Genomic DNA, 22409 nt, shown 5'->3' with positions numbered 1-22409 from the left:
ACTAAGGGCAATCTCAGATGCGAAATCTCCAACCAGGTTACATCCCCAGTTGGTCATATTAAAGGGGCGCTTCAGTCCACGGTTTTTCGTATTCTCATCTCAACATCCACAAACTCTACAGTGGACAATTCAACATCACCACTTCTTTCTTTTCTCTTACTGTCAAGATGACACAGCAAGATTTTGACAATGATGCGAGGCTTGAGAAGGCTGAGGTTGCTCATGCTGAGGATGCTGTTGCTGTGAGGGATCATGAGATGACGACTTGGGAATGTGCGAAGAAGAACCCAAAGGCCATTCTTTGGGCTCTTTATGCAAACCGTGAGTTTATAGCAACTGTTGAGAATGTCGGTGGATGAGTACTGACTTGGTGAAACAGTGGGAGCTACTCTTGTTGGCTACGAGAACCTTGCTCTGGCCGTCTGTCTCGCTCTCCCAGCTTTCCAGTAAGTTCAATCTCTATCACCACCCATCGATCATACTAACACGAGTATAGGATGAAGTTCGCCAGCCTCGTCGACGGCAACCTCATCATCCCAGCATACTGGCAATCCCTCTGGAACGCCACCTACAACATCATGCAGCTCTTCGGTTCCCTCTCCGCCGGCTTCGTCCAAGACAAACTCGGCCGACGCGCCGTCTTCCTCGCTGGCATCATAATCGTTTCTTGTGGTATCACTCTGGCTTATCTGGCTGAAACACCTGCTCAGTTCATGGGGGCAAAGATCATCTCTGGTTTTGCCGTTGGTGCGTTCCAGTCTACCACGCAGACTTATGTCTCTGAGGTTACGCCGCTACCTTTGCGTGGTATTGCGTTGTCTCTCAACATTCTTATGATGGTATGTCCCCGTTGACTGGCAGCTTGGGTGACTGTGCTAACGTATCTCCAGAACGTCGGTTTCCTCATCGCCATATCCACAACCTACGCTCGCGTCACGATCATGAACGAATCCGCATTCCGAGTCGTATTCGCCGCTGCATGGGTCTTCCCCGGAATCCTCGCCCTCGGTCTCCCATTCCTTCCCGAGTCTCCATACTATCTCATCATGAAGAACAAGCGCGATCTTGCTCTGAAGCACCTCGCCAAACTCTGCTCCAAAGATGAAGATCTTGATGCTCGTATCCGACACATGGAAGAGACTGTCGAAGCTGAGCGCCTGATATCTTCTGAGAAAGCTTCGTTCCTAGAGTGCTTCAAGGGTAGCAATTGGCGCCGTACAAGGATTATTCTGATCTGCATGTACATGCCCCAGATTGTTGGTTCGAGCTTGTCATCCAACGCTCCGTACTTTCTCAGCCAGACCGGTTTGAGTAGTGGCTTGATCATCAAGATTATGCAGATCGGTCTTGGTGTTTCTATCCTGTCCTCATTGGTCAACATCTACATGATGACTCTCTTTCGACATCGACCATTGATGTTCGTCGGCATGACCATCTGCGCTCTCATCTATCTGATCATGGGCGTTGCAGCTGCCTGTCCCCAGTCCGAGAAGACTCTGTTGGCTATCGGTATCGTGATGCAATTCCTCTCTCTTGCTTACGGTCCAGCCATTGGTTCCAGTCTCGCTGTGGCTGGTGAAGTGTCTGCTTCCAGGCTGCGAGCCAAATCTCAAGGTATCGCTTTCGGATTCCAGGCCATCACCAGCACTGTTTGGGTTACTGTGCTGCCGTACATGTTCAACAAGGATGAAGGTAATATGGGCGGTCATATCGGTTGGGTCTTCCTTGGTATGACACTGTTGATGATGCTGGCTGTCTACTTTGATGTTCCAGGTACTAAGGGCAGGACATTCCATGAGCTCGATATCATGTTTGAGAAGAAGATTCCTGCTCGTCATTTCGAGCATTACAAGAGCGATTGATAGGGCAGGCGGGATAGGTTATCCTTGGCAGAGTTTTACTTTCTACGTGTAGTATAGCAAGACTTCACCATGAAGCTCAATTGACTATAAACACATTCCACTATCAATTTTCAACTTTCTAGGGGCTCATGCACGCGATAATCATATTTGATGCCCTTCCATGGGGCTTTTTAACCTACGTACAGATCACTTGACTGGCTATCCTTGGTGGCGACGGAGCTCATGGATTGAAGCCTATAGTGCTTAAATTGTGTTTTACCTTTGAAAAAGAGCCGATTAGGATTCTGAGTTTGCATTGCATGTAATCACTGCGATGCGGTTCGTCCAGTGGCTACAAGGAGGCTACTTCTTTTAACGCCATGGGCAAGTTTGCCGTATTTCGACCCTCTTAGCATGGGTATTAGTAAATTGGGCCTTGGCATTGAAGATGACTTGACTAGATGAGTTGATTTGCGCATAAACCCTTCAACTCTCTGATGATATTGAATGCTTTATTGCTTTTGCTAACTGTAAGCGATCTATTGGCGGCATGTCGCCTCGCAGAGGTGATAGGCATGCAACGCCAGCTCACCCCTACAAAGTTTTCGCTTCCCGTATTTTTCGCAAGTTCAAGTTGCACTGCCATCTTCGACCTATTAACAATTACCAAGATGAGAATTCTTCTTGTAGCTCTGCTGTCATTGCTGGCGAGCAGTGCCAATGCCTACAAGACAGGCCTCATGGGCTATGGCCAGTCGTGGTGTCCATCAATGGCCCACGGTAGCATGGGCACAAACGAACACTCACATGGCGGCTCACCACTAGCGCCCTGCATCGCAACCAACAGCGACTTTCTACGCACTCTCGCATGCTGCCTCAGCACTCGCTGCGCAGATGTCTCACCCTCGAAACTTGAATCATACTGGTCTGGCCAAGCTACTGGGGACAAGACTGTGTCTGCTGAATGGACCTATGGTGCTGCGCTTGCGAATGTGACAGCGCCTCCGAAGAGGACGTATATCGCGGGCGATACGTTGAACTACACGGCGCTCATCGCAGATGCTGATTATTAGTATCAGTATGACTTCAATGTCTTCTTTGACTGGGAGGAGGCTGTTCAATCCACCTACGTGTAAGTCTGATCATTGTATGCCCAGTCTATGGCGTCGACTTATGACATAAACCCTTAGGATTATTTTGATCTCAATTGGTGTAGCAACACCAGTCTTCTTCTCAGCTCTTGGCTACCTTCCCTTCATGAACCGAGCCATACATAAGACCAGGCCATATCTCATCTACCCATCAACCTTTCGAGGCTACAACATACGCCCTCTTCCGTACCTTCTTGGTAACGCGCCAACGATCGGTCAAGGGCTTTGGATCGCCATGTTTTTCATCCTCAATATCATCCTCGGCGCTGCTTCGTACAAGAACTTCGCATACCCCCATCCCTAGGGCTCACCAAGTCAGCCGAGCTACTAGCATACGTCGGCTATCGAACACGCCATATCTCGTTTGCCCTGCTACCACTCACCGTGCTGTTCTCTTCGCGCAACAATATCCTTTTATGGATCACCGATTGGCCGTTCTCGACCTTTTTGGTCCTCCACCGCTGGGTAGCTCGCCTTTGCGCCCTTCATGCGATCGTCCACTCCATCACAGTCCTCGCCGCTTACATCAGGCTCGGGACGTACTACACGGACGTACACAAGCCTTATTGGATCTGGGGTATTATTGGAACACTATGTCTGGTACTCCTTCTGGTCCAGAGCGTTCTTTGGTTTCGCCGTGCTTCATATGAAGCATTCCTCATCCTACATATTGTCCTCGCCGTTTTTGTTATCTTTGGCTGTTGGTACCATATCTACTTCTGGAAGCCATTCTCTGGAGTTTACGAATTATGGATATACATGGTATGCGCCGTATGGTTCTTTGATCGGCTCTTTCGCGTCCTACGCGTTGCGAAGAACGGCGTCCGCCGAGCCAGTGTCCTCGAGCTGTCTGATGAAATCGTCCGCCTGGATATCTCTGGTGTCAGATGGCTATCCACCCCAGGTTACCATGCCTACATCGACTTCCCTACACTGCAGCCCTTTCGCCCATGGCAGAATCATCTTTTCTCAATCACCAATACTGCCTTACTACAGGAGGCGTTTGCAGCAGAATCGTCGGATTCGGGTGACGTCGAGATGAGCTAAAAGATCCCTCAAGTCGCCATAGCACAGAGCTTTACAGGCACTGATAGCATCTCCCTCTACATCAAAAAGCACAGTGGCACAACGAGTCTGTTACGAAAACGCCCAAGCCTTCCTGTGCTGCTTGAGGGGCCTTATCGCGGTAAACTTAGTCGTGATGTGCTCAAGTGCGACTAAGTACTCCTCATTGGTGGTGGCATTGGTATAACTGGTCTCCTCTCCTGAGCCCGAGCACATATGAACGTGAAGCTGGCGTGGAGTCTGAAGGAGTCGTCTTGCAAGATCTGGAGCCAGCACTAAGAGAGGTGGCAGATAAGGTCGTGTTGAGTGCTGAACGGTTGGATGTTAAAGCGCTTCTACACCAGGAGGCCGAGGCAGGTTGGAAGAGAATCGGGGTTGTTGTTTGTGGTCCAGCTGGTCTTTGCGATGATACTCGTGCAGCTGTGGTGAGCCTTGGAAAGACGGACGGGGCTATATTTGAGTTAGAAGTTGATGCCTTCAGCTGCTGAGCCCAACAAGCTATAGTCTATGGACGGCGTATTCTCAGGTACAAAGAGTCTGATGGTATATATTCCGTTGACTACATAGTTCCTGACCGCCTCAAGCGTCTCTGTTCAGTATAACTATTCTGCATCGCTTTTGCTTCCCCTGGTCCCTTTCTTCGTGTACCTGCGGTCACTTCATGTAATGCTTGTCCTCAGATCAACTTCAGAATCCAAAGCTGGTCAGTACGGAGATCGTTGAGGGATCCGTGCGACCCAACAATACGAGTACTTGAAAGGCATTATCGTCAGTGATGTTTTCCAACTTGTTCAAACAAAGGACTACTCACCCGTACTGAGCGCTGCCGCCCTGGAGCGTAACAAAAGTTCCAGCCGGGATATTCTCAATCCTACAACTCTAGTCAGTACAATGCCACCCTCCTGGTGACTTTGACATACTTCACAATAGTCCCATGAGCAGGGAAGTATCCAACAGGACGAATGCACCAAAGCTGATGACCCCCGAAGCCGCTGTACTGCCAGCCTACGATCTCAGTGCCGTCAGATGTTCCTCCATTGTAGAGATCCATAGCTCCTTTTCAAGGTTCAGTATCGTACCCTTCACGTGGGTTAGTAAAGGTACTTACGTCCAGAAGCCCTGATGTTCTGAAGCCTGAACTGGGGCTGATCATCAGGACCGTGCTGGTACTTGACGCACTTCCATTGCTGGTTCTCATTCAGATGGGCTTGCCATCCGATGCAAGGAGTGCCATCGGGGGGGCTGGTAAAGCCTAAGTCTGGGGTCAGAGGTGGGTGTAGAGTGTGAAGAGGATCATACCATCTTTGAGATCGATGGCGGTGCCGGTTGCGAAGTTGACAAAGGCTACAGTCTTGCCTTCGAGATCGTGGGCACTGATCATGGACATCTTAATGGTTTTCGGGGGTCGCTTCGGGTAAATTATTATTGTTGTGATGAAGTGCTTGTTTGTCGATAAGGGAGAGGATAACAGCTAGCCTTTATACCTTTTGCAACCTGCTTGGATGATATATACATATATTCAGAGATCAGCTGGGCCATGCCAATTACTTCCTTGCGGCGAGTTTCAGCTCTCATTCTGTAAGAATGTGTAGAATCTCGGTGAAGGCTGAGCCCTGAAGCCTGTTGAATAAGAGACTTGAAGTGCTGGTTACAACAAAACTGAGGCCTTCCAATATCTGCAACTGGGCACAATAGGTCGGTAATCCAGGAGCTACTCTTATTGAATTGGTCAATAGAGTATGCTTCAGCTCACAGCTGACCAGCCCTATTCCTAAAACACTCACCCGGTAGTATCTCCGCTCGGACTCTGCAGGAATCTCACTGCATGTCGGCAAGCCTCAGCTAGCCACAATTTCATAGACCCCGCTCAACATCAACCTTATTCTTTGGATAGTCGCGGTACAATTTACTACGCATAAATATGACAGAATTGCTAGGAGCTGCAGGCTGCTTATCACACTCGAAATCAGGTCACATTGCCTAGCCTCAGCTCGCCCAAATCAACGCCACGTTTAACATTCTACTCTGATGAGATACTAACAACTCTACCATTGAGACATTCCCATATTCGATGACTACCCTTCCCAAAGAAACTCTTGCTTGATACCCGGTATTAGCGGCCTCAGCGCCATACCGTAATCCCCACCATTAGGCGTCCTCATGAGCGTATGGATATGGAACTTGGCAGGTTCCTTGTTATTCAGAAACACACCTGAATGATGATCAAACTCAAATATCACCACCGGACTCTGGATCCGATAGTAAAACGGATCATTATCGCCGTATCCTCCAATCCAGCACCAGTAAGTCTCATGGAACCACTTCTTCAACAGTTCCAGGCGCAGCTTTCTCGCCTTATCGGGTAAGTAAAGGAAGAATTCATTTGCGATGCCGAGGATATAATCTTGCTGTTGGTTCGACATATTGGACACGAGAATTCCTTCGTATGGAACGATCCTGTTGTCGCGGTAAGCACCGCAGAGATGCCGTTGATCATCATGATTCCATCGTCCATGAGGCATCGCAGGGTCTTTCATAAGTTTATACACTTGTGATGCTTTTTGCTGCTCTGGTGAAAGACTCTGCATCAGACGCAATCCGAGAGTTTCCTCCTTGTCCAGAATTCGTGTACCCTTGTAAGGTCCATCATCAATAAGATTAGGCTCGGCGCCAGTGAACCACGGCGACACCACAATCTGAGCCTTGTACAGAAAGATGTTCAGACACAGATGATGTCCGTAGAATGAGTAACCCCAAGGCCGAGTCGTTGACGGTTCACCGAAGAGAACAAAATTGTAGGAGAATTCGTTCATGATGGCAGGTGTCTCAACCAGTTCGCCTAGGAAGTGATTTACTCGCATGGCGCCGAGGGCCTTTTGGTAACCTTCTGGCGAGAGCGTAAGTTCCAGAACTTTAAGCGCCTTTGACCTCAACTCGTTTGATAGTTCATCGAGACGGATTCCTTTGTCGCTGAGGAGAAACTCGGGATTTGACCATGAGCGCCATTCAGGGCTGTCGATGTGATAGCATGTCTTGAGCTTCTGATCCTGGCTGAGGTTGGCGCAGAGGTTATCTGCGGCCTCGACGATAGTGTCAATGGGTATACCATCATCTTGAAGTTCGAATAGGCCGTCCCTAACAACACCTACGCTACGTTAGTCGATTTTCATGTCGAGCTCATATCAGCAGAGGGAATCGCATACCGTCATTTGTGATGCCCTTGTAAGGCTCTTGGAACAAATTGCGCCAGTGTAGGTATAATCCGTGAAGCCAAGGCGGTTGGCCCTCTTTCTTAAAAATATCAGCGTATTCATAAGAATCCTGCTTCTTCATATTCTGGAAGCGCGGCTGGTTTAGGTCGGGGAGGTACTGGCGAAAGGCCCCATCGGAGCCCGATTGAGAAGTCATGATTGATGAGAGCGTTCGTGACAGCGAAATCCAGTGCGGGTCTCAGTGCGTACAAAGCTGGAGCGTCAATGTTAAGATCAATTTGTAATGACGCGATCCCCTCAAAATACAACGGATGTATCATACGTTTCTGGCTTCTAATATCCGTCTTTCTTACGACGACTGCAAAATCGGTAGTTGTTGATTGGCTTGCTTCGCCAGTGCGGGTTTTCCGTTGCATCACCAAATGCGGGGTTGGAGTGGTGAGCGGGATATCCGGGGCTCCGATACAGGAGATCGGCAGATAATAGCGGAGTTGGTGAGCGGCTTCGTTCATCAGAGTGAATGATACTGCGAGTACAAAGTGATACCAAAGAAGTGCACAGAGAGTCGAGATTCAAGCAATAGCAGACTATTCACGATGGCTTCTTCTGCATTCAAGCGTAAGTGGATCCCATCCTACCGTGATTACTGCTAACGATGAGACAGGCCTTGTGCGCTTCGTTCCTAAATCAGCGCCTTCAAGCATCTTGATCGGAGAGCCAGTACAGGCTTCTCTCGATGTCGGCTTGGCATCTCGTGAAGGAAAAGATATTTCTGTCAACGTCTTTTCGGGGCGGTCGGTCTTATCGCCTGGTTCGCGTACTGATCGCACGGAATCCGTTGAGCGACTCTTGTCACCTTTGGCGCAGGAGGAGGTTGGAACTATTCGATGTATCGGATTGAACGTAAGGACATCCATTTAATGAAGTGAATGAGACTGGGAACTGATTGTCTACAGTACGTTCAGCATGCGAAGGAGGTCAACATGGACATCCCAACAATCCCCACGCTGTTCCTGTACGTCTCCTACCAGCTCCTCGTAAACACTGTTCTAATATTTATCGCAGCAAGCCCAACACAGCGCTTGGTGACCCGTGGCCAGCTCCTACTCTCCTCCCCAAGATCACTCAAAATGACGGAAGCGGTGACTACGAGTCTGAATTGGCGGTCGTCATTGGCAAAGCAGCCAAGAATGTTTCTGAAGAGAACGCCATGGACTACGTCCTAGGCTTCACAGCAGCGAATGATGTCTCGAGTCGTGTGTCTCAACTGAACCAGTCTCAGTGGTGTTTCTCTAAAGGCTTTGATGGAGCTTGCCCAATTGGTAATGTCTCATGACGGAACGTAGCGACAAAATGCTAATCAGTGATAGGTCCTACTCTGGTGTCGACCTCGGAGATTCCAGATCCCTCCAAACTGCATATTCGGGGTCTGAAGAACGGCAAGGTCCTGCAGGACTGCTCGTTGGAGTACGTACCATCTTCCCTTCTTCCAAGAGTTCATAAACTGACATTGCCTAGCGATCTCATCTTCAGCGTTCCCAAGCTGGTCAGCTTTTTATCTCAAGGCACAACCCTCCCCGCCGGCACCGTCATAATCACTGGTACACCAGCCGGCGTAGGCATGGGCCGAAAGCCCAAAGAGACTCTTTCCCATGGCGATGAGTTCAGGGTTGAGATCCTACCACATATCGGGACGTTGGTTAATACTTTTGAGAACGAGTAGCCAGGCACTTTATAATAGACACTTATAGCCATAAAGATCTCTTGTGATGTATTATATATAATTGGCAAAAAATGATGAGTGGTGTAGTAGGCTTTTCTTTTCTTGTTTTCTTGTTTTGTCTTTTTCTTTTCTCGTTTTAGTTACTGTTATCTTTGTTCTTTCTTGATTACAGTTATCCTTGTTCTTCCTTTCGTGGTTGTAGTCAGGGAAAGGGGGGGTTGTAAGGGTGGACTCTAGACATTTAGGTTCAGAATGTCTGATATCGTGGTTGGTGCCTACTACACCACTCTTGTTTGATTGTGGTAGTAATACTGTAACTTTTGGAATATAAGGGTTGGGCAGCTAGGTTTGTTATCACTGTTAGTCATCTGTGAGGTGGACATGTCTGAGGTTGTTGTCAAAGCATACCAGGGACGGCTGCGTGAAGTCAACCATTCAGAGATAGGCATCCAACATACTTTGGAAACAGACCTCAGGCGACAGTGGCTCCGGTATAAAGGTTAAATACAAAACACGATGTTCACGAAGAGCCAAACGCACAACATATGTCAGAGCATCTATTGACATTTCTTGAAGCCTTTCGCTATTGCATTTACCTGAGCATGTTTCTTGGAGGTCTATCTATCCAGCAGATCGTTCAGGGTTGAGACTTTGCTGTATATTAAGAGTTGCTTATTACTTTTGAGAACGAGTAGTCCAACTAGATAATAGACAGTATGAGGCAAAAAGAGACATCTTTTATTACACACAACTGGCAAAAGCGAAGAGTGGTGTAGTAGTAGGTGGGAGGGGGCATTTCTTCCCTGGGTAGTGTCTTTGTTTCTTGTTTTTTTTTCCGTAATTGCCGTTATTTCTGCTCTTACTGGGGGATTGGGGGGCTGACTGCTGTTGTCTCTGCTCTTTCAGGGGAGGTTTAGGGGGAGATGCTGTTATCTCTGCTTTTTTTGTGCTTTCTGTGGTAATCAGGGGGAAGGGGGAATTGTAGGGGCTGACTCTGGGAATTTGGGTTCAGATCTAACGACCTGAACGGGGGCAGTACCTACTACACCACTCTTCGCTGGGGATATTACCAGAGATTTTGGAATATGAGGGTTGACACCGAGGGGTCCAGCGTTAGTCATCTGTGAAGGCAAAGCATGGAGGGACACGTCTGGGCTTGAACTGAAAGTCTATAGAACTTTGCTGCACGGTGATGAGATTGGGAACGGGTAGGCAGCCACGTTCATGCTGATATGCAGATTTAGTATACGAAACGTGGAATCCAACACGTAAATCATCTCGCAGAATCTGTCTGTTGTCCAAAATATTTGATCATGATATCTGGCTGACCTTCCCATCTTGACTGATCTAGCTATCCAGCAGAGGAGGAACCTTCTCAACAAGGTACTCAACAATAGCATCCGGTCCCCTCTCAACCTGCAATCCCGTCGGAATAGCATGAAGTTTGATATCTGGCACAATAGACTTTGCCAAAGAGTGAATTTGCTCCGCCTCCTCAGCGGACCACATAGAAGCCGAGAACTGAGAAAGAAAGTTAGAGTTGTTGCATAGACTTTCTGAGTCATAGTTCACTCACCAATACATTGGGCTTGTGCTCCGTGACTTTAGGCACAACCTCATCGATGCCTAAATTAATTAATCACGTGTCCGTGTTGCACCGTTGCTGAACTTACTCGAACAGTTATCCACGTGAATGATCTCATAGTCATCTTGCAGCTCGGTGATTAAGCGTCCGATGAGGCGTTTTGCGCGCTCTGGCGCCGTGTTGACGGTGACGAGTCGGAATGGACCTTTTCTTGTAGACATTTTGATGATATTATGCTTGGAAAATTATTTGATCAAGTGTTGTATGAGGAGAGGTTAGTTATACATCTTTAACGGCAGCTCGGATATAGTTCGCTTGCTACCCCGCGGGTCTTCCGAGAGAATGTGGGGACGGCAGATTTGGGAGGCCGGTCACGGAGGCAGCGTATCCAGCGCCCGTGATTAGCTGAGAGAGGACCTCGGAGTTACGATGTATGCAATATTGTTTGTTTGCTAGCCATTTCTTTGTTCTACATGGCGAGTTTATGATAGTTGGCTTGAGCTCTTCACGAGTGATCACGGGTTCCAGCAAAGATGAAGTGCAGCCAATCATATGGTTCAATCACTTCACATCGGCTTCCGAATCAGCACTGGAGACCATTTCATTGTCATGACCAACACAAGATTTGCAATGCACCGAGCAAAAGGGTTGGACTTATCCCAATTGGACCTTACATCGCTTCCCATTCGCGACATCCCTGAGACCTTTGCCAAATTCGCTGGTAATAAACTCGGATTTGCCTAGTATGAACACCTCTTCATTCTAAAGCAAGAACTTAAGCCAGAGTACGACTTATTACTTAAGCTGTGTCCCGAGGCGATGTTGGAATACTGCTACCTTAAATGCGTCACCCCTCTTTATTCTAACGCCAAAAACAACAGCAATTTTGCCAAAGAAGCATTTCTAGCGGAAGCAAAGGCCTACGAGACACTGCTTATAAATCATTATCTAAATACTACCAAGTACTGGGGATGCCACAGTCATCAACAGCAGTATCCGTAGGCTAGTACTCAGCAAATATGCCATGACTCTCGAAGAACCCGTTGAGACTAGTGTTCCATTAAATACAGAGCTTCGCATCAAAGAGATCAAAGATATGATTAAACATCTTCACAGTCTAGGTCTCGCAAGGGTAACTCTATTGGTCTCTCGCAGATCCAAGAGTGGCTATCCAACCGCATTGGCAAGTAAAGGGGTTTTAAAAAGCGGCTTTGTATTAGGAGATTGGAATGTATATAATAATATTTTGTTATTTTACAAAGTGAATGTAATAGAATGTCACCGAGCTAGTTGAGTTATTAATGGCAGTTTAGGGTAACTCAGGTAGTGCTTACTTTAAAGTGTAACACACATGTCAAGCTTGACATAGATCCCCGAAATTGTATTGCCTGTGTGTTCACATGCAGATTTGCAGTGTAACTGTTCCGATCAATCACCTTGGCAATAAATAAAGACGATGCCGTTGTTTCCGCAGACAGGTCACTGCCAAGCCAAGAGTTGCGCCTTCACAAAGCTATAACCGATTTAGCTCCACAAGGCTAGAATCCCTGGGATTTCGAATGCATTGAAGCCAGTCACTGTAAACCCCTCCACGCGAGGATACATGTTTCTCATCGTCAATCAGCTCAGTTCGCGTGATAGTTAGTTAGTCTCAAGGTTTCTCGTCACCGGCGGTGGGGATATCCACTTACACCCTTGTCTCGGGGATTTCCATCTGGGGAATGACTCTTCCTTGGCGAAAATCTCCTTTGAGCATGAAGCCGCTTGATTGACATTCAACGGTTATGATATCTCATGGCGATATCAGGTCGTTACATGAAATGAGCAAGCTCTCTTTAAGCAAGTAAACTTTAATCCCGTGATTAAGCAAAGATAAGCTGGATAGGCTTGTAGCATTGCTAACCGATCGTGCGATATATCACGCCAAGATCTCACGGAAAGCAGCCGGGCGAATTATGGATGCTGGCGCCTAAACCCGGAAATTACAGCTGACAACGCTAGTCAATTTGAGATTTATCCGGTGATGCAGGATCGCATTTTAAAATCTCACGAAGACCCATCATCTCGCATTCCCTTTACCTCTGCAAACTTCCATTCACGTCACTCGTTTCACAACATCGCCATTCGTTTACACCCAACTATTTCACCATGCAGTTCTCATCAAGTCTCGCCGCACTCGTTGCCATCTCTGGCTTCACCTCAGCAGAGCCCAACGGCTGGTCCAAGACCAAAGAAGCAGACGACAGCCCCTCCAAGCTCGACGACTGCGGCTGCTGGCCGATCTACCAGGCCATGCTCAAGTGCCAAAAGCTCAAGTGGCCCAAGGAGGAAACAAGGGACTGTGTGTGCATTCCGAACCCGGATGGCTGGTACGGCTCCATGGATGGTTGCCGCACGTGTCTGAGCTCCAACTCTGACCACGAATTCTTCGACAATACGGCCAAGCTTGTCACTCAGCTATTCGTCTCTTGCACCAACGCCGGTGGCGGCGTTACCAGCGATGGAAATAGTATCTGCGCTAGCAACGCGTACCGCGAGGCCTGTGTATCCTTGGGAACAAACGGAAAGCCCAGTTGGGCTAGTTTCGAGCAGGACGGTGTCAGTGGAAACGGGACTTATGTGTTGGATATCAAGGAATTCGGCGCCGACGATGATGAGTCTACGTCTACGACAAGCGCAAAGACAACTGCCAAGACGACCGCTACTGATTCCACTGGTACTGAGACTACGACCGTGGCGGCTGCTGCTACTACTGGTACCACCGAGGCATCGTCAGGCAGCGTTACTTCGGATGCGACTTCGGGAACTGAGACTCCTGTTGCATCGGCTACAACAGCGCCAAACTCGGGCATGAGACTTGCTGGTCACGGAGCTGTTGGCATGGGTCTGGTCGCTGTAGTTGGTGCTATGTTGCTTTAGTCCATACTGTGTAGTATTCACACTCAAGAGTTGACTATGCTGTTAATAATACCTTAATACTATACTTGATTCCTACCAAATCCCTGATCCTTGAATAATAGTTGAAACTTGTGACATTTCCCCGACCCTGAAATCTCTTCTCAATTTCGCCCTGATTCCACCTACTATATGATACAATGCTGAGCTTCAAGATTGAAAGATGAGAAAAGACGATGTGTATAATTATCTGGATCTGGAGGCTGTTGTGGCATGAGGCTTTCCTGTACACTTAGCTTCTTCAGCTGGAAAACCGTCATACTGTCATCAGTACCCTTGTCGCCTTAGACATCCAATACTCACTGGCAGAAGGCAAAGGTTCGTTCTCCTTGTGACGATCTGTAGCATCACGAAACCAAAAGTCTTGAAAGATAAACTCGGTCCTACAATTGAGTTGATGCGATAAGGTAATGCGATTCCTCTGTTTCATTAACTCGAATCTAGAACTTCTCTGTGCAAGTTTATGTCTTTTGGTCCATAATAACATCCATTCTTGGTGCAGGCAAACACTTGGACCATCAACTGACAATTAGGAATTGAACACCTAATGATGACCGTCATTAGGTGTTGCAGTGGCTTGTCGACTACTAACTTTGGCGGGACAGGCGAAGAGCCAGCGGAATAGTCAGGCAGTTAGTTCTTGTCCTCATCATGAAACATAGATCGTCATCCCATGATTAGTCTAGAGTGAGAAATCGAGCTTTGATCAATTTATCGCCGTTACTAAAATTAAAATCTTCACCGTCCTCTTGAGTCGTTCCCCGCACTCTCTGATCGACAGGGCTAAATCGGGGCTCAACATCGCGGTTCCGTCTCAGCCCAACGCGAGCCAACGGACGCGATGGCTGCGCTTGCACTAGCTTACAGAGCGCGACTGAGCACTTTTGCTCATTAATACCAATAGGGATTTGTTTCAACGATCCTTATTTCGCAAAAGAAAGGGCATCTCCTAATCATTAATTGCAGCATCTCATATCCAAGGAAAATGAAATACGATATTCATGGATCAACAACCAGGTAGCCACACTAAACCAATTGGATCCGTCCCGCTTGACCCCGGGAAAAACATAAAACAGCCATCGTCCGATAAAACATCACAAGCCTGGCAACGGGGGAGATCCCCCGGAGCTTCTAGCCAATCCAGTGGGTTTAGCGTTTAAGGCTGACATTGCTAGTGCATCGACAGCAACTGTGCCGCTGCTAGGTTAGTGGTTCCATGCTTGTTCCATGAAAACTTAAACGCCATTTTTGTAACCCAATGGGTCACGCCTGGCGGGGATTTTGTCGGTAGTGGATGGTGTTCCAGCGCAATTCGAAGTCTTGGAAGGAGGAGTTGGTTACATTATGGCTTACGGTAACGAGTTTGTCATTGTTGGGCGTTGCGTTGATCCGTCTGCCGTTGCAACGATAAATCACTGCCGATTGTGCCGTGTCTCAGGTATCGTATCAATAATTGAACGGCATATCGATAATATTTCCCCAGATTACGTCCGGTTGGACTCTTGACCGTCCAGTCACTGCAACGCCAAAGTCTCGCTCCTCGTTCTCCAGACTCGTTCACGATCTCAGCGCAAGTCTCAGCTATAATACCCCGAACCTTATCGGCGCGCATCGCTTTCATCCCAATTTCTACAATTTCCCGAGTCAAGACACTAACTCAAAATTCCGTGGCGTCAACGGATAGCGTCCAGCCCGCTCTTTTAGCATTAAATCTGCGACTTTTGGGTCGCAAGATCGGCTGCTTCACTGCTCAATACGCTATGCTCGCGGCCGGCGCTACGGCTTTGGGGTTGCGATCTTCATGCATTAAATTGACCGTTGGTGGGTGTTGGGCACTGACTCGTATTCGAGATCGAGGCTAACGGTAGTCTTAAGACCCCCTTGGTTTTGCATATCATGGATACAATGCCCAAACCAGGGGAAGATCTGTCATTTTCGTATTGAACCGTCTGTTATTATAAGTCATTATCTCTTGGTCCCGCTCTTGGCATTGGTCTCATCGTTTCTTGTGGCAGTCAACATATCGAAGTTTAGTATTCGTCCTTCACTACACTCCAGCCATGGCGGGCTTTTTGATTCCTCCGTGGTACAAGACCGAGACTCCAAAGGATCTGGAGATGAACATTGTCAGTCTCATCTTCGGCTTCAGCATGGGCGCGTCAATGTTCACTGCTGGTATGGCCATCAAGCAGACGATGCAGGCGTACCAGAGAAAAAGGCTTTTCAGCGCATACATCATCATGTGCTGGCTTGACTGGATTGGATGCAACTGTATGGGAATCATCACTTATTGCTGGCTACGAGGCTTCGCTCCACCAAGGTCAGTCTCCTCTGTCCTCTTCTCCCGAAGCGTACTGACTTGATATCGCTCTCCAGCTTCTGGGTCTTTTTCTTTATCAGTACGTCGCCCTATCATCAGCCTCAGACTTATACTTACGCCTTCTGCAGTTGTTTTCTGGAGTATGCAGATCCAATTTACCCTCCAGATCATCATCAATCGAATATCCCTCCTTCTCGGTAACAAAACGAACATCAACAGAGTCAAGTGGGGGGTTGCAGTGGTTGCGAGCTTGATCAACATCAGCGGTTTCTGCATCTGGGTACCGGCTCGCTTACAGATCTCGCACCTGTACGAAGAAATCAACATTGTCTGGGACCGAACCGAAAAGGCTGTCTTCTTGATCGTCGATTTATCGCTTAACCTCTACTTCATATACCTGGTTCGATCGCGACTCATCGCTTGCGGATTGACGAAGTATACTGAGCTGTTCCACTTCAACGTCATTATGGTTGTTATATCAGTGTCGTTGGATTGCGTGCTGATGGGAGCCACATTTCTCCCCAGTCCTGTTGTGTTAGTATGCCCTTCACCTACGTTGCCTCATGTCTAACGGCTATCAGCTATGTCCAGTTCCATCAACTCGTCTACCTCCTCAAACTATACATCGAGATGAACGTTGCCTCTCTTCTCGGCCACATAGTCAAGAGCTCAAGAGAGCAAGACGCTAGACCGACCGAGGGAGGTCGACAGAGGGTTCGCGATGAATTGGTCAGTGGTCGGATGACTACGTTTGTCACCGCGAGTCGCACAGGTCATGTTCGACTTGACGATATGTCGCGTGATGACTCCTACCGAAGGACATCCGACTGGGAAAATGGGATTATGAAGAAGGTTGAGACCAAGGTGGTGTTTACAGAAACCCAGGACCAGGCATCCACCTCGGACCAAGAGCGAATGGTATGAGTTTCTTATTTCGCAGTACACAAACATTTCATGATTAATTAGCGTCTATCTTCACTACCATGTAACAATAGATATAATGAGTAATGTAAATCATTCGCGCCCCGACACAACTGTTGAGACTGACATCAGTCCGCTCAATGGCAAGATTGCTGGCCTCGGACCATAAGCAGCACAACCAGTAATTCTTATCGTAAGCCAAGTTTTAACGTAAGTCTTTTAGAGGTTAATCCAACATCTACCACTACAGGGATCCAGCAACTATTATATGACTCCATAAGCCGAGAGTATAGTGCTTACTGTTCCACGTCATAAACCTCTCTAGAGCTACTGTGCCTCACTGAATATTCAATCACAACACATCGATTGATCTGACGTGAGAAGGTCTCTCATATTAGCTTCATTTTGTAACTTCCCTGCCAATCCGGGTTCTCTGGAGGATTGAATAAGCTTATTCAGACATCCTCTGAGAAACATGATATATAGCAGGACGGTTTCTGGATATTCCCTTCTTTTCAACCATCTTCAACAATCACCTTGAAGTCCAGATTACCATGAGCAAATCCACACGGCCTAGTACCTTTGTCGGTTTCAGTGCCTTATCAAATAGAGTCTTCGTTCGCCCGGGTGAGACGCTGACAGGCACTGAAACAAACCCAGAACATCCTCGGACAATCGTCATCTACGGCTGGGGCGACGCACCTCCAAGACACATATCAAAGTTCACCGATGTCTATCGACAGTTGTACCCTCATGCCAAGCAAGTCGCGGTCCTGTCGCCTATTTACAAAGGCTTCATCGACCATGTGGCTCAGCGCACAGAGGCCATGCTTCCGGTTATACACGAGGTTTTTCCCAACAATGCATCAGAAGGTTCAGTCTTGTTCCACGTGATGTCTAATTCTGGAACTATCAATTACTCAGCCACCTTGAATGCCTACAAGGAGACCTACAACCGGCCGATGCCCCATGCGCTGACGGTCTATGACTCTACGCCCGGAACTCCATATCTTACGTGGGATAACCTCAAGCGATTTTCTCACGCCATGGCTATCGGGCTAGCAGCAAAGCTCCCCTTGCCATTCATCGTAACACAAGTGCTATGCGCCTGGTTCTTCTGCATGATTCATGTATTCGACTATCTCGCGGGAAGAGAATCTGCGCCTAAGTTCAGCCACAGGATCTTCACCGATGAGCAGTGGGAAAGCAAGAAGAGCACAAGGCTATTCTTGTATGGAAAGGGAGACTTTCTTATTCCGTGGCAGCATATTGAAGGATATATGGCCGTTTCGCAGGAGGCTGGATACCCTAGCGAGGGGCAGTTATTTGAAAGTGGACATGTTGGGCATATGAAAAAGGATCCAGAATCATATTGGGGAACTATTCAAGAGTCTTGGGAGAGGGCTGTGGGTAGATACTACGAGGCAAGCAATAAGCCAAGGGAGCGAACTGTCAGACCTGGGCAAGTTTAGAGTTCATAGTGGTATACTATAGAATTAAGTACCTATGGTAGTAATATAAGGCTGGGGGGTAAAAAAGAAACTTCAAACCCAACACGAATGCAAAGAATACAAAGTAATTTGTATAGGCAATACATGGTTATCTTCCCTGATACTTGAGATGAAACCTTTGGCTGAGAGATCAGCTATTGTTCTGACCGAGAACCCCTTTTTGCTTGCAGCATAAAAGCAAATGACAATGATCACGGGACTCCGCAGTTTGACTTGAACGCTCTTCGACTCTTGGAAGTGCCATAAGATTCCATCTCCTCTAAAAGAATTCCCAGCGAAGGATCCCACCTAATAAACTTATCGATCAGGGCCATGGTCTCGACTGGCGCAGCAAAGTCGCACCAGAAGCCTTCACTTGTTCGACGCATAATCACAACGCGGTCTATCAACCAGTCAGTATCTTACACCTCAACATGGCAGTGCACTTACATCTCATCGGTGCTTTTAGCGTCTTGCTCTGTCCAAGAACAACCATCTCTTTCCTATGGCTTGACAAGTCATATGACTTAGGCGCTGCTTTCGTAAAATCTATTCCATGCCATGAACCACCCCAGTTTGAAGAGCTGTAGAGCTTATGGTGAGGTTCGCAGATAAGCATGACTTGGTTCGCCTTAGCGAGCTCTCGGAGAGTGCGAACTCCAGCTTTGATATCCGATTCCTCTAGGGCTTTGTTGACGGCTCTTCCGTTCTGGAGAGCAATGTCGTCTAGCCCTGTTGAGGGCTTGATTGCGAAGTTGGCTGTTGCATAGTGTACGGCGTTATGAACAAATCCTTCACCCTTTTCGCCTTGAAGTTCGGGAATGCGATCTCGTACTAATTTGTTAGCTGATTTCTTGGATGGCTAGATGGACCTACAGTTGATGGTTGAGGAAAGCGAAATATCGTACTTGGACTCGGAATTGATCCTGGCAAGCTATTCGGCGTCTTTAGCATGGCAGACTTGAGTTTGAGTCGTTGATAATCTACCTTTGTGAAGATTGCGGTAATGATATCACCGTTGCTGATTTCATTCGCCAAAATGTGTTTTCCATCCAAGCGCTCTCTCGCCTTGTCTCTCAAACTTTGTACCACTTGTATTGGTAGAAAAACGAGTCTAGACTCCTCCTTCCTGTCTTTCACCAGGTCGAGAGCAATTCTCCCAATCACCAACGTCTGGTCTTTCTTGCTGCGGATGCGCATCCGTCCAATCCGTTCATCCTGATTGACATCACCGTTGGAGAGCTTTTCACCTTCCAGTACATCATCCTTGTAACCTGTCATTCCTGGTGGTGTTTTGCCCTCGATAACAGCAAGCCACGCCTTGACGATATTGGCCAAGCCACCTTGATCAGCAAAGACATGCGGAACGCTCATAGCAAGAACAGCTCCATCCGAAAACTTGGTTAAGTGGACATACAACAACGGCGAATTAGGCGGCTCGTCTTTTCGTTCATATGGCCAGTCCTGCGGCCTCAACCGCGCGTCAATTGTCTCCATATTTGGTAAAAAGGCTACACCATCGCCTGGATGCAGAATCTTCGACAATTCATAAGTCTCGCCATAGGAATAACCAGCGCTAACGGAGGACCATTTGAAGAGCTCATAGTCATCTGGGAAAACATGCGGTAGACGGTATTCTAGGCGTGTATCTCCATGCGATGGGAAAAGACGCGCGCCTAGTTTTCGCCAGTGATTTCTGATCAGTTTATTTAGACCGTTTTCGAGGATTTGCTCGTCGAGAGGGTGGTCTGTAATGAAGAACGTTCGGGTGCGGAGATTAGGGATTGGGTTGGGCTGGTCACTCCATGAAACGGGTATTATCTCCATTTTGAACAGCCAAGTCAAACAAAATTGCTCAATAGTAGAAAAAGAAGTTGAAGTAATTGAAGAAGATGGATTTGAGATAAGAAATCAATCGGTCTGTGCTGGAGAAGCAAACGGATTTCCGTGTCGTGTCAGCTCTAGTCCATATCAAGTTACTCTCCAGTCCCACTACCTCAAAAGCTCCAGAGAATGTCACCACTCATCTCCTGAGCCATGTCAGGATGTTACCAAAATTCCACTACTATTGGCCCAGAGAGTAGCACGTTGTAAATAGATATTCGAAAATCCTTTGGTCTCACAATTGACACCACCTTGCTCACCAGGTGAACAGATGTCAGACATCGCCAGCCTTCACTAGAAAGACCAAAGTTGATCAACTAAACAAGTCCATCGACTGTAATAGTACCCGTCTTGGAGATCATGTATTCGCTCACAGCCACGTCCTTCCCAGCTTCCTTTCCATAACCTGACATCTTGATCCCTCCAAATGGTGACTCGGCCGCAGAAGAATTGCCTAGTATCTCGTCAGCACACATCATCAAGATCCGAGCAGAATAATCACCGGTGTTGAGAGCTATCATTCCAGCCTCAAGATTCTCAAGCATTCGCCAGATCCGATCTGCGTTCTTGGTAAAAGCATAACTAGCAAGACCCATCGGTGTATCATTAGCCGCTTGAACCGCCTCCTCTTCCGTCTCGAATTTATAGAAAGCAGCGATCGGCGCAAAACACTCTTCGCAGGAGATCAGAGTGTCATGCGACATATCAGCGAGAATCGTCGGCTCGAAGAAATAACCGCCTTCGCCTCCCTTGGGAGAAACACGATTGCCTCCAGTGACAATTCGAGCACCTTTCGAAACAGCATCTTTAACAAGTCGCTCAGCTCGGCCCAAACTTTCGGGCTTCGTAACAGGTCCGAGGGTAGTTCCTTCAGCAGCGCCGTGGCCGATGACATACTTGGCAGTCTCTTCAACGAAGCGCTGAAGGAACTCGTCATATACCCCAGACTGCACAAGGAAGCGATTGACTGTAACGCAAGCTTGACCAGCATGACGCCATTTGAGGCCGACGAGTTCGCGCAAAGCTGCTTCGATGTCTGCATCATCAAAGATAAGACAAGGGCAATTACCGCCTAGCTCCAGAACCACTTTCTTGAGACCCAAACTGCAGTGGTTCGCAACAAGAGTCCCAACGCGAGTTGATCCTGTAAAGGTAACCTTCTTAACCAACTCATGCTTGCAAAGAGCTTCACTAAGCGACGGCGTGTTTTCCAAGCTTGTCGGCAAGACATTCAGAACGCCGTCTGGAAATCCAGCCTCACTGGCCAACTTGGCCAAAGCCATAGCAGTAACCGGCGTTTCAGGCGATGGCTTAACCACCATTGTACAACCAGCCGCCAACGCAGCAGCAGCCTTTCTCAGGACCATAGCAACAGGAAAGTTCCACGGCACCAACGCGACCGCGACACCGAGTGGCTGTTTGATAGTGACTACTCGTCTATCTGGCGCAGACGGGGCGAAACAAGTTCCTTGAATCCGCTCTGCCTCGCCCGCAAACCATGATACGAACGTCAAAGAATAATCCATCTCCCCGATTGCCTCGACGTATGGTTTTCCCGTCTCATACACCAAAAGCGTGGCTAAATCGACTTTGTGCTCGCGGATGAGGGCGTCCCATTTGAGAAGCCATTGGGCACGTGCTCGAGGGGAGGTTTTCTTGAAAGATTGGAATGCATTGTGTGCGACGCGGACGGTTGCGTCGACGTCATCGGCTGAGTTGTTCGTGACTTTTGTCCATGGTTTATTGGTTCCGGGATCTAGATGCTGTGTAAGATCGGTGAGATGTTGTGATATGGAGGGAACTTACCGATTACGTCGAAGGTTGAACCTGAGAGGGCGGGTTTGGTTTGGCCTTGGATGTAAGAGTCGGTGATGAGAAGGTCAGAACGATTGAGCTTGTGCTAATTAGCCGAGCTCATCAGGTCTTACTACACATGCTTACTTTGAAAGGCAACGAGTAAGCCATTTTGCTCTCAGGTTGATGAATTGTCGATCTTGGGCGATGGTGGTGTGGCAGAGGAATGAGTCAAATGGCCTGAGTAACAGTCTCCTTTGTGTTCTCAAAATTGAGATGAGATCTTCAGTAAAATGGGACAAGTTCTATGAAAGCTGTTGGTTATTCTCGTCATATGCTTTGTCTTCAGGGTATGCACGTAAGAACCCGGTTAGTAATGGTCATTGCAGAATTCCCCGCTTCTCGCCCACCAACACAATCAGCGAGTCGGCTCATCGCTGCAGATACCTAGAGTTCAAGCCACCTGCC

The 22409-nt window shown here is 47.9% G+C and overlaps 9 protein-coding genes across 9 annotated transcripts; 5 read left to right on the top strand and 4 right to left on the bottom strand.

Annotated features, from left to right (window-relative positions):
• Positions 1-167: 167 nt before the first annotated feature.
• Positions 168-1961, top strand: FOBCDRAFT_323252 (general substrate transporter; the record flags this gene model as incomplete). The annotated part of the gene is made up of 4 exons (XM_031190670.3): positions 168-321; positions 380-446; positions 497-839; positions 891-1961. The coding sequence occupies 4 exons, from the start codon at positions 168-170 to the stop codon at positions 1860-1862; spliced, it is 1536 nt and encodes a 511-aa protein (XP_031034655.1). The 3' UTR covers positions 1863-1961.
• Positions 1962-2611: 650 nt separating this feature from the next.
• Positions 2612-4545, top strand: FOBCDRAFT_243814 (ferric reductase like transmembrane component-domain-containing protein; the record flags this gene model as incomplete). The annotated part of the gene is made up of 6 exons (XM_059610556.1): positions 2612-2833; positions 2921-2973; positions 3032-3207; positions 3312-4019; positions 4053-4178; positions 4304-4545. The coding sequence occupies 6 exons, from the start codon at positions 2612-2614 to the stop codon at positions 4543-4545; spliced, it is 1527 nt and encodes a 508-aa protein (XP_059465880.1).
• Positions 4546-4733: 188 nt separating this feature from the next.
• FOBCDRAFT_143471 (ricin B lectin domain-containing protein) lies at positions 4734-5444 on the bottom strand (the record flags this gene model as incomplete). The annotated part of the gene is made up of 5 exons (XM_031190668.2): positions 4734-4809; positions 4869-4928; positions 4978-5113; positions 5166-5309; positions 5357-5444. The coding sequence occupies 5 exons, from the start codon at positions 5442-5444 to the stop codon at positions 4734-4736; spliced, it is 504 nt and encodes a 167-aa protein (XP_031034653.2).
• A 604-nt stretch (positions 5445-6048) lies between these two features.
• On the bottom strand, positions 6049-7553 carry FOBCDRAFT_190184 (uncharacterized protein). Its single transcript, XM_031190667.3, has 2 exons — positions 7261-7553; positions 6049-7202 (listed from the first exon to the last, which is right to left on the bottom strand). The coding sequence occupies exons 1-2, from the start codon at positions 7463-7465 to the stop codon at positions 6133-6135; spliced, it is 1275 nt and encodes a 424-aa protein (XP_031034652.2). The 5' UTR covers positions 7466-7553; the 3' UTR covers positions 6049-6132.
• A 215-nt stretch (positions 7554-7768) lies between these two features.
• FOBCDRAFT_168645 (uncharacterized protein) lies at positions 7769-9056 on the top strand. Its single transcript, XM_031190666.3, has 6 exons — positions 7769-7887; positions 7934-8172; positions 8226-8284; positions 8335-8591; positions 8640-8736; positions 8788-9056. The coding sequence occupies exons 1-6, from the start codon at positions 7866-7868 to the stop codon at positions 8990-8992; spliced, it is 879 nt and encodes a 292-aa protein (XP_031034651.1). The 5' UTR covers positions 7769-7865; the 3' UTR covers positions 8993-9056.
• A 1236-nt stretch (positions 9057-10292) lies between these two features.
• Positions 10293-10837, bottom strand: FOBCDRAFT_53695 (uncharacterized protein). The gene is made up of 3 exons (XM_031190665.3): positions 10666-10837; positions 10569-10618; positions 10293-10513 (listed from the first exon to the last, which is right to left on the bottom strand). The coding sequence occupies exons 1-3, from the start codon at positions 10796-10798 to the stop codon at positions 10340-10342; spliced, it is 357 nt and encodes a 118-aa protein (XP_031034650.1). The 5' UTR covers positions 10799-10837; the 3' UTR covers positions 10293-10339.
• A 1790-nt stretch (positions 10838-12627) lies between these two features.
• On the top strand, positions 12628-13576 carry FOBCDRAFT_231967 (uncharacterized protein). The gene has a single exon (XM_031190663.3). The coding sequence runs from the start codon at positions 12726-12728 to the stop codon at positions 13494-13496; it is 771 nt and encodes a 256-aa protein (XP_031034648.2). The 5' UTR covers positions 12628-12725; the 3' UTR covers positions 13497-13576.
• A 1965-nt stretch (positions 13577-15541) lies between these two features.
• On the top strand, positions 15542-18245 carry FOBCDRAFT_190176 (uncharacterized protein; the record flags this gene model as incomplete). Its single annotated transcript, XM_031190662.3, has 5 exons — positions 15542-15852; positions 15909-15931; positions 15981-16386; positions 16434-16770; positions 17322-18245. The coding sequence occupies exons 1-5, from the start codon at positions 15593-15595 to the stop codon at positions 18243-18245; spliced, it is 1950 nt and encodes a 649-aa protein (XP_031034647.3). The 5' UTR covers positions 15542-15592.
• On the bottom strand, positions 18234-22266 carry FOBCDRAFT_253198 (Aldehyde/histidinol dehydrogenase). Its single transcript, XM_059611030.1, has 7 exons — positions 22089-22266; positions 21954-22047; positions 20522-21903; positions 19251-20084; positions 19140-19197; positions 18714-19097; positions 18234-18666 (listed from the first exon to the last, which is right to left on the bottom strand). Exons 1-7 carry the CDS (start codon positions 22110-22112, stop codon positions 18476-18478), a joined length of 2967 nt encoding a protein of 988 aa, XP_059465879.1. The 5' UTR covers positions 22113-22266; the 3' UTR covers positions 18234-18475.
• Positions 22267-22409: the final 143 nt, after the last annotated feature.

This window comes from Fusarium oxysporum, chromosome IX, assembly GCF_013085055.1.
Source record: "Fusarium oxysporum Fo47 chromosome IX, complete sequence".
In the NCBI taxonomy this organism is placed as follows: Eukaryota; Fungi; Ascomycota; class Sordariomycetes; order Hypocreales; family Nectriaceae; genus Fusarium; species Fusarium oxysporum.
Note: the sequence above shows the minus strand (reverse complement) of the source record. Positions and strands in the feature narration are given on the sequence as shown.

What these genes read in the sequence shown, in the direction of transcription:
- FOBCDRAFT_231967 (XM_031190663.3), top strand. Translation starts at nt 12,726, where the DNA reads ATGCAGTTCTCATCAAGTCTCGCCGCACTCGTTGCCATCTCTGGCTTC.
- FOBCDRAFT_253198 (XM_059611030.1), bottom strand. Translation starts at nt 22,112, where the DNA reads ATGGCTTACTCGTTGCCTTTCAAA. An exon ending in TTCAACCTTCGACGTAATCG is followed by an intron (nt 21,904 to 21,953) that starts GTAAGTTCCCTC and finishes CACAGCATCTAG; the next exon opens with ATCCCGGAACCAATAAACCA. An exon ending in GCTTTCCTCAACCATCAACT is followed by an intron (nt 19,098 to 19,139) that starts GTAGGTCCATCT and finishes CTAACAAATTAG; the next exon opens with TACGAGATCGCATTCCCGAA.
- FOBCDRAFT_190184 (XM_031190667.3), bottom strand. Translation starts at nt 7,465, where the DNA reads ATGACTTCTCAATCGGGCTCCGATGGGGCCTTTCGCCAGTACCTCCCC. An exon ending in CAAGGGCATCACAAATGACG is followed by an intron (nt 7,203 to 7,260) that starts GTATGCGATTCC and finishes AACGTAGCGTAG; the next exon opens with GTGTTGTTAGGGACGGCCTA.
- FOBCDRAFT_168645 (XM_031190666.3), top strand. Translation starts at nt 7,866, where the DNA reads ATGGCTTCTTCTGCATTCAAGC. An exon ending in GGCTTCTTCTGCATTCAAGC is followed by an intron (nt 7,888 to 7,933) that starts GTAAGTGGATCC and finishes ACGATGAGACAG; the next exon opens with GCCTTGTGCGCTTCGTTCCT. An exon ending in TGATGGAGCTTGCCCAATTG is followed by an intron (nt 8,592 to 8,639) that starts GTAATGTCTCAT and finishes AATCAGTGATAG; the next exon opens with GTCCTACTCTGGTGTCGACC.
- FOBCDRAFT_53695 (XM_031190665.3), bottom strand. Translation starts at nt 10,798, where the DNA reads ATGTCTACAAGAAAAGGTCCATTCCGACTCGTCACCGTCAACACGGCG. An exon ending in TCACGTGGATAACTGTTCGA is followed by an intron (nt 10,619 to 10,665) that starts GTAAGTTCAGCA and finishes TAATTAATTTAG; the next exon opens with GCATCGATGAGGTTGTGCCT. An exon ending in AGCACAAGCCCAATGTATTG is followed by an intron (nt 10,514 to 10,568) that starts GTGAGTGAACTA and finishes TTTCTTTCTCAG; the next exon opens with TTCTCGGCTTCTATGTGGTC.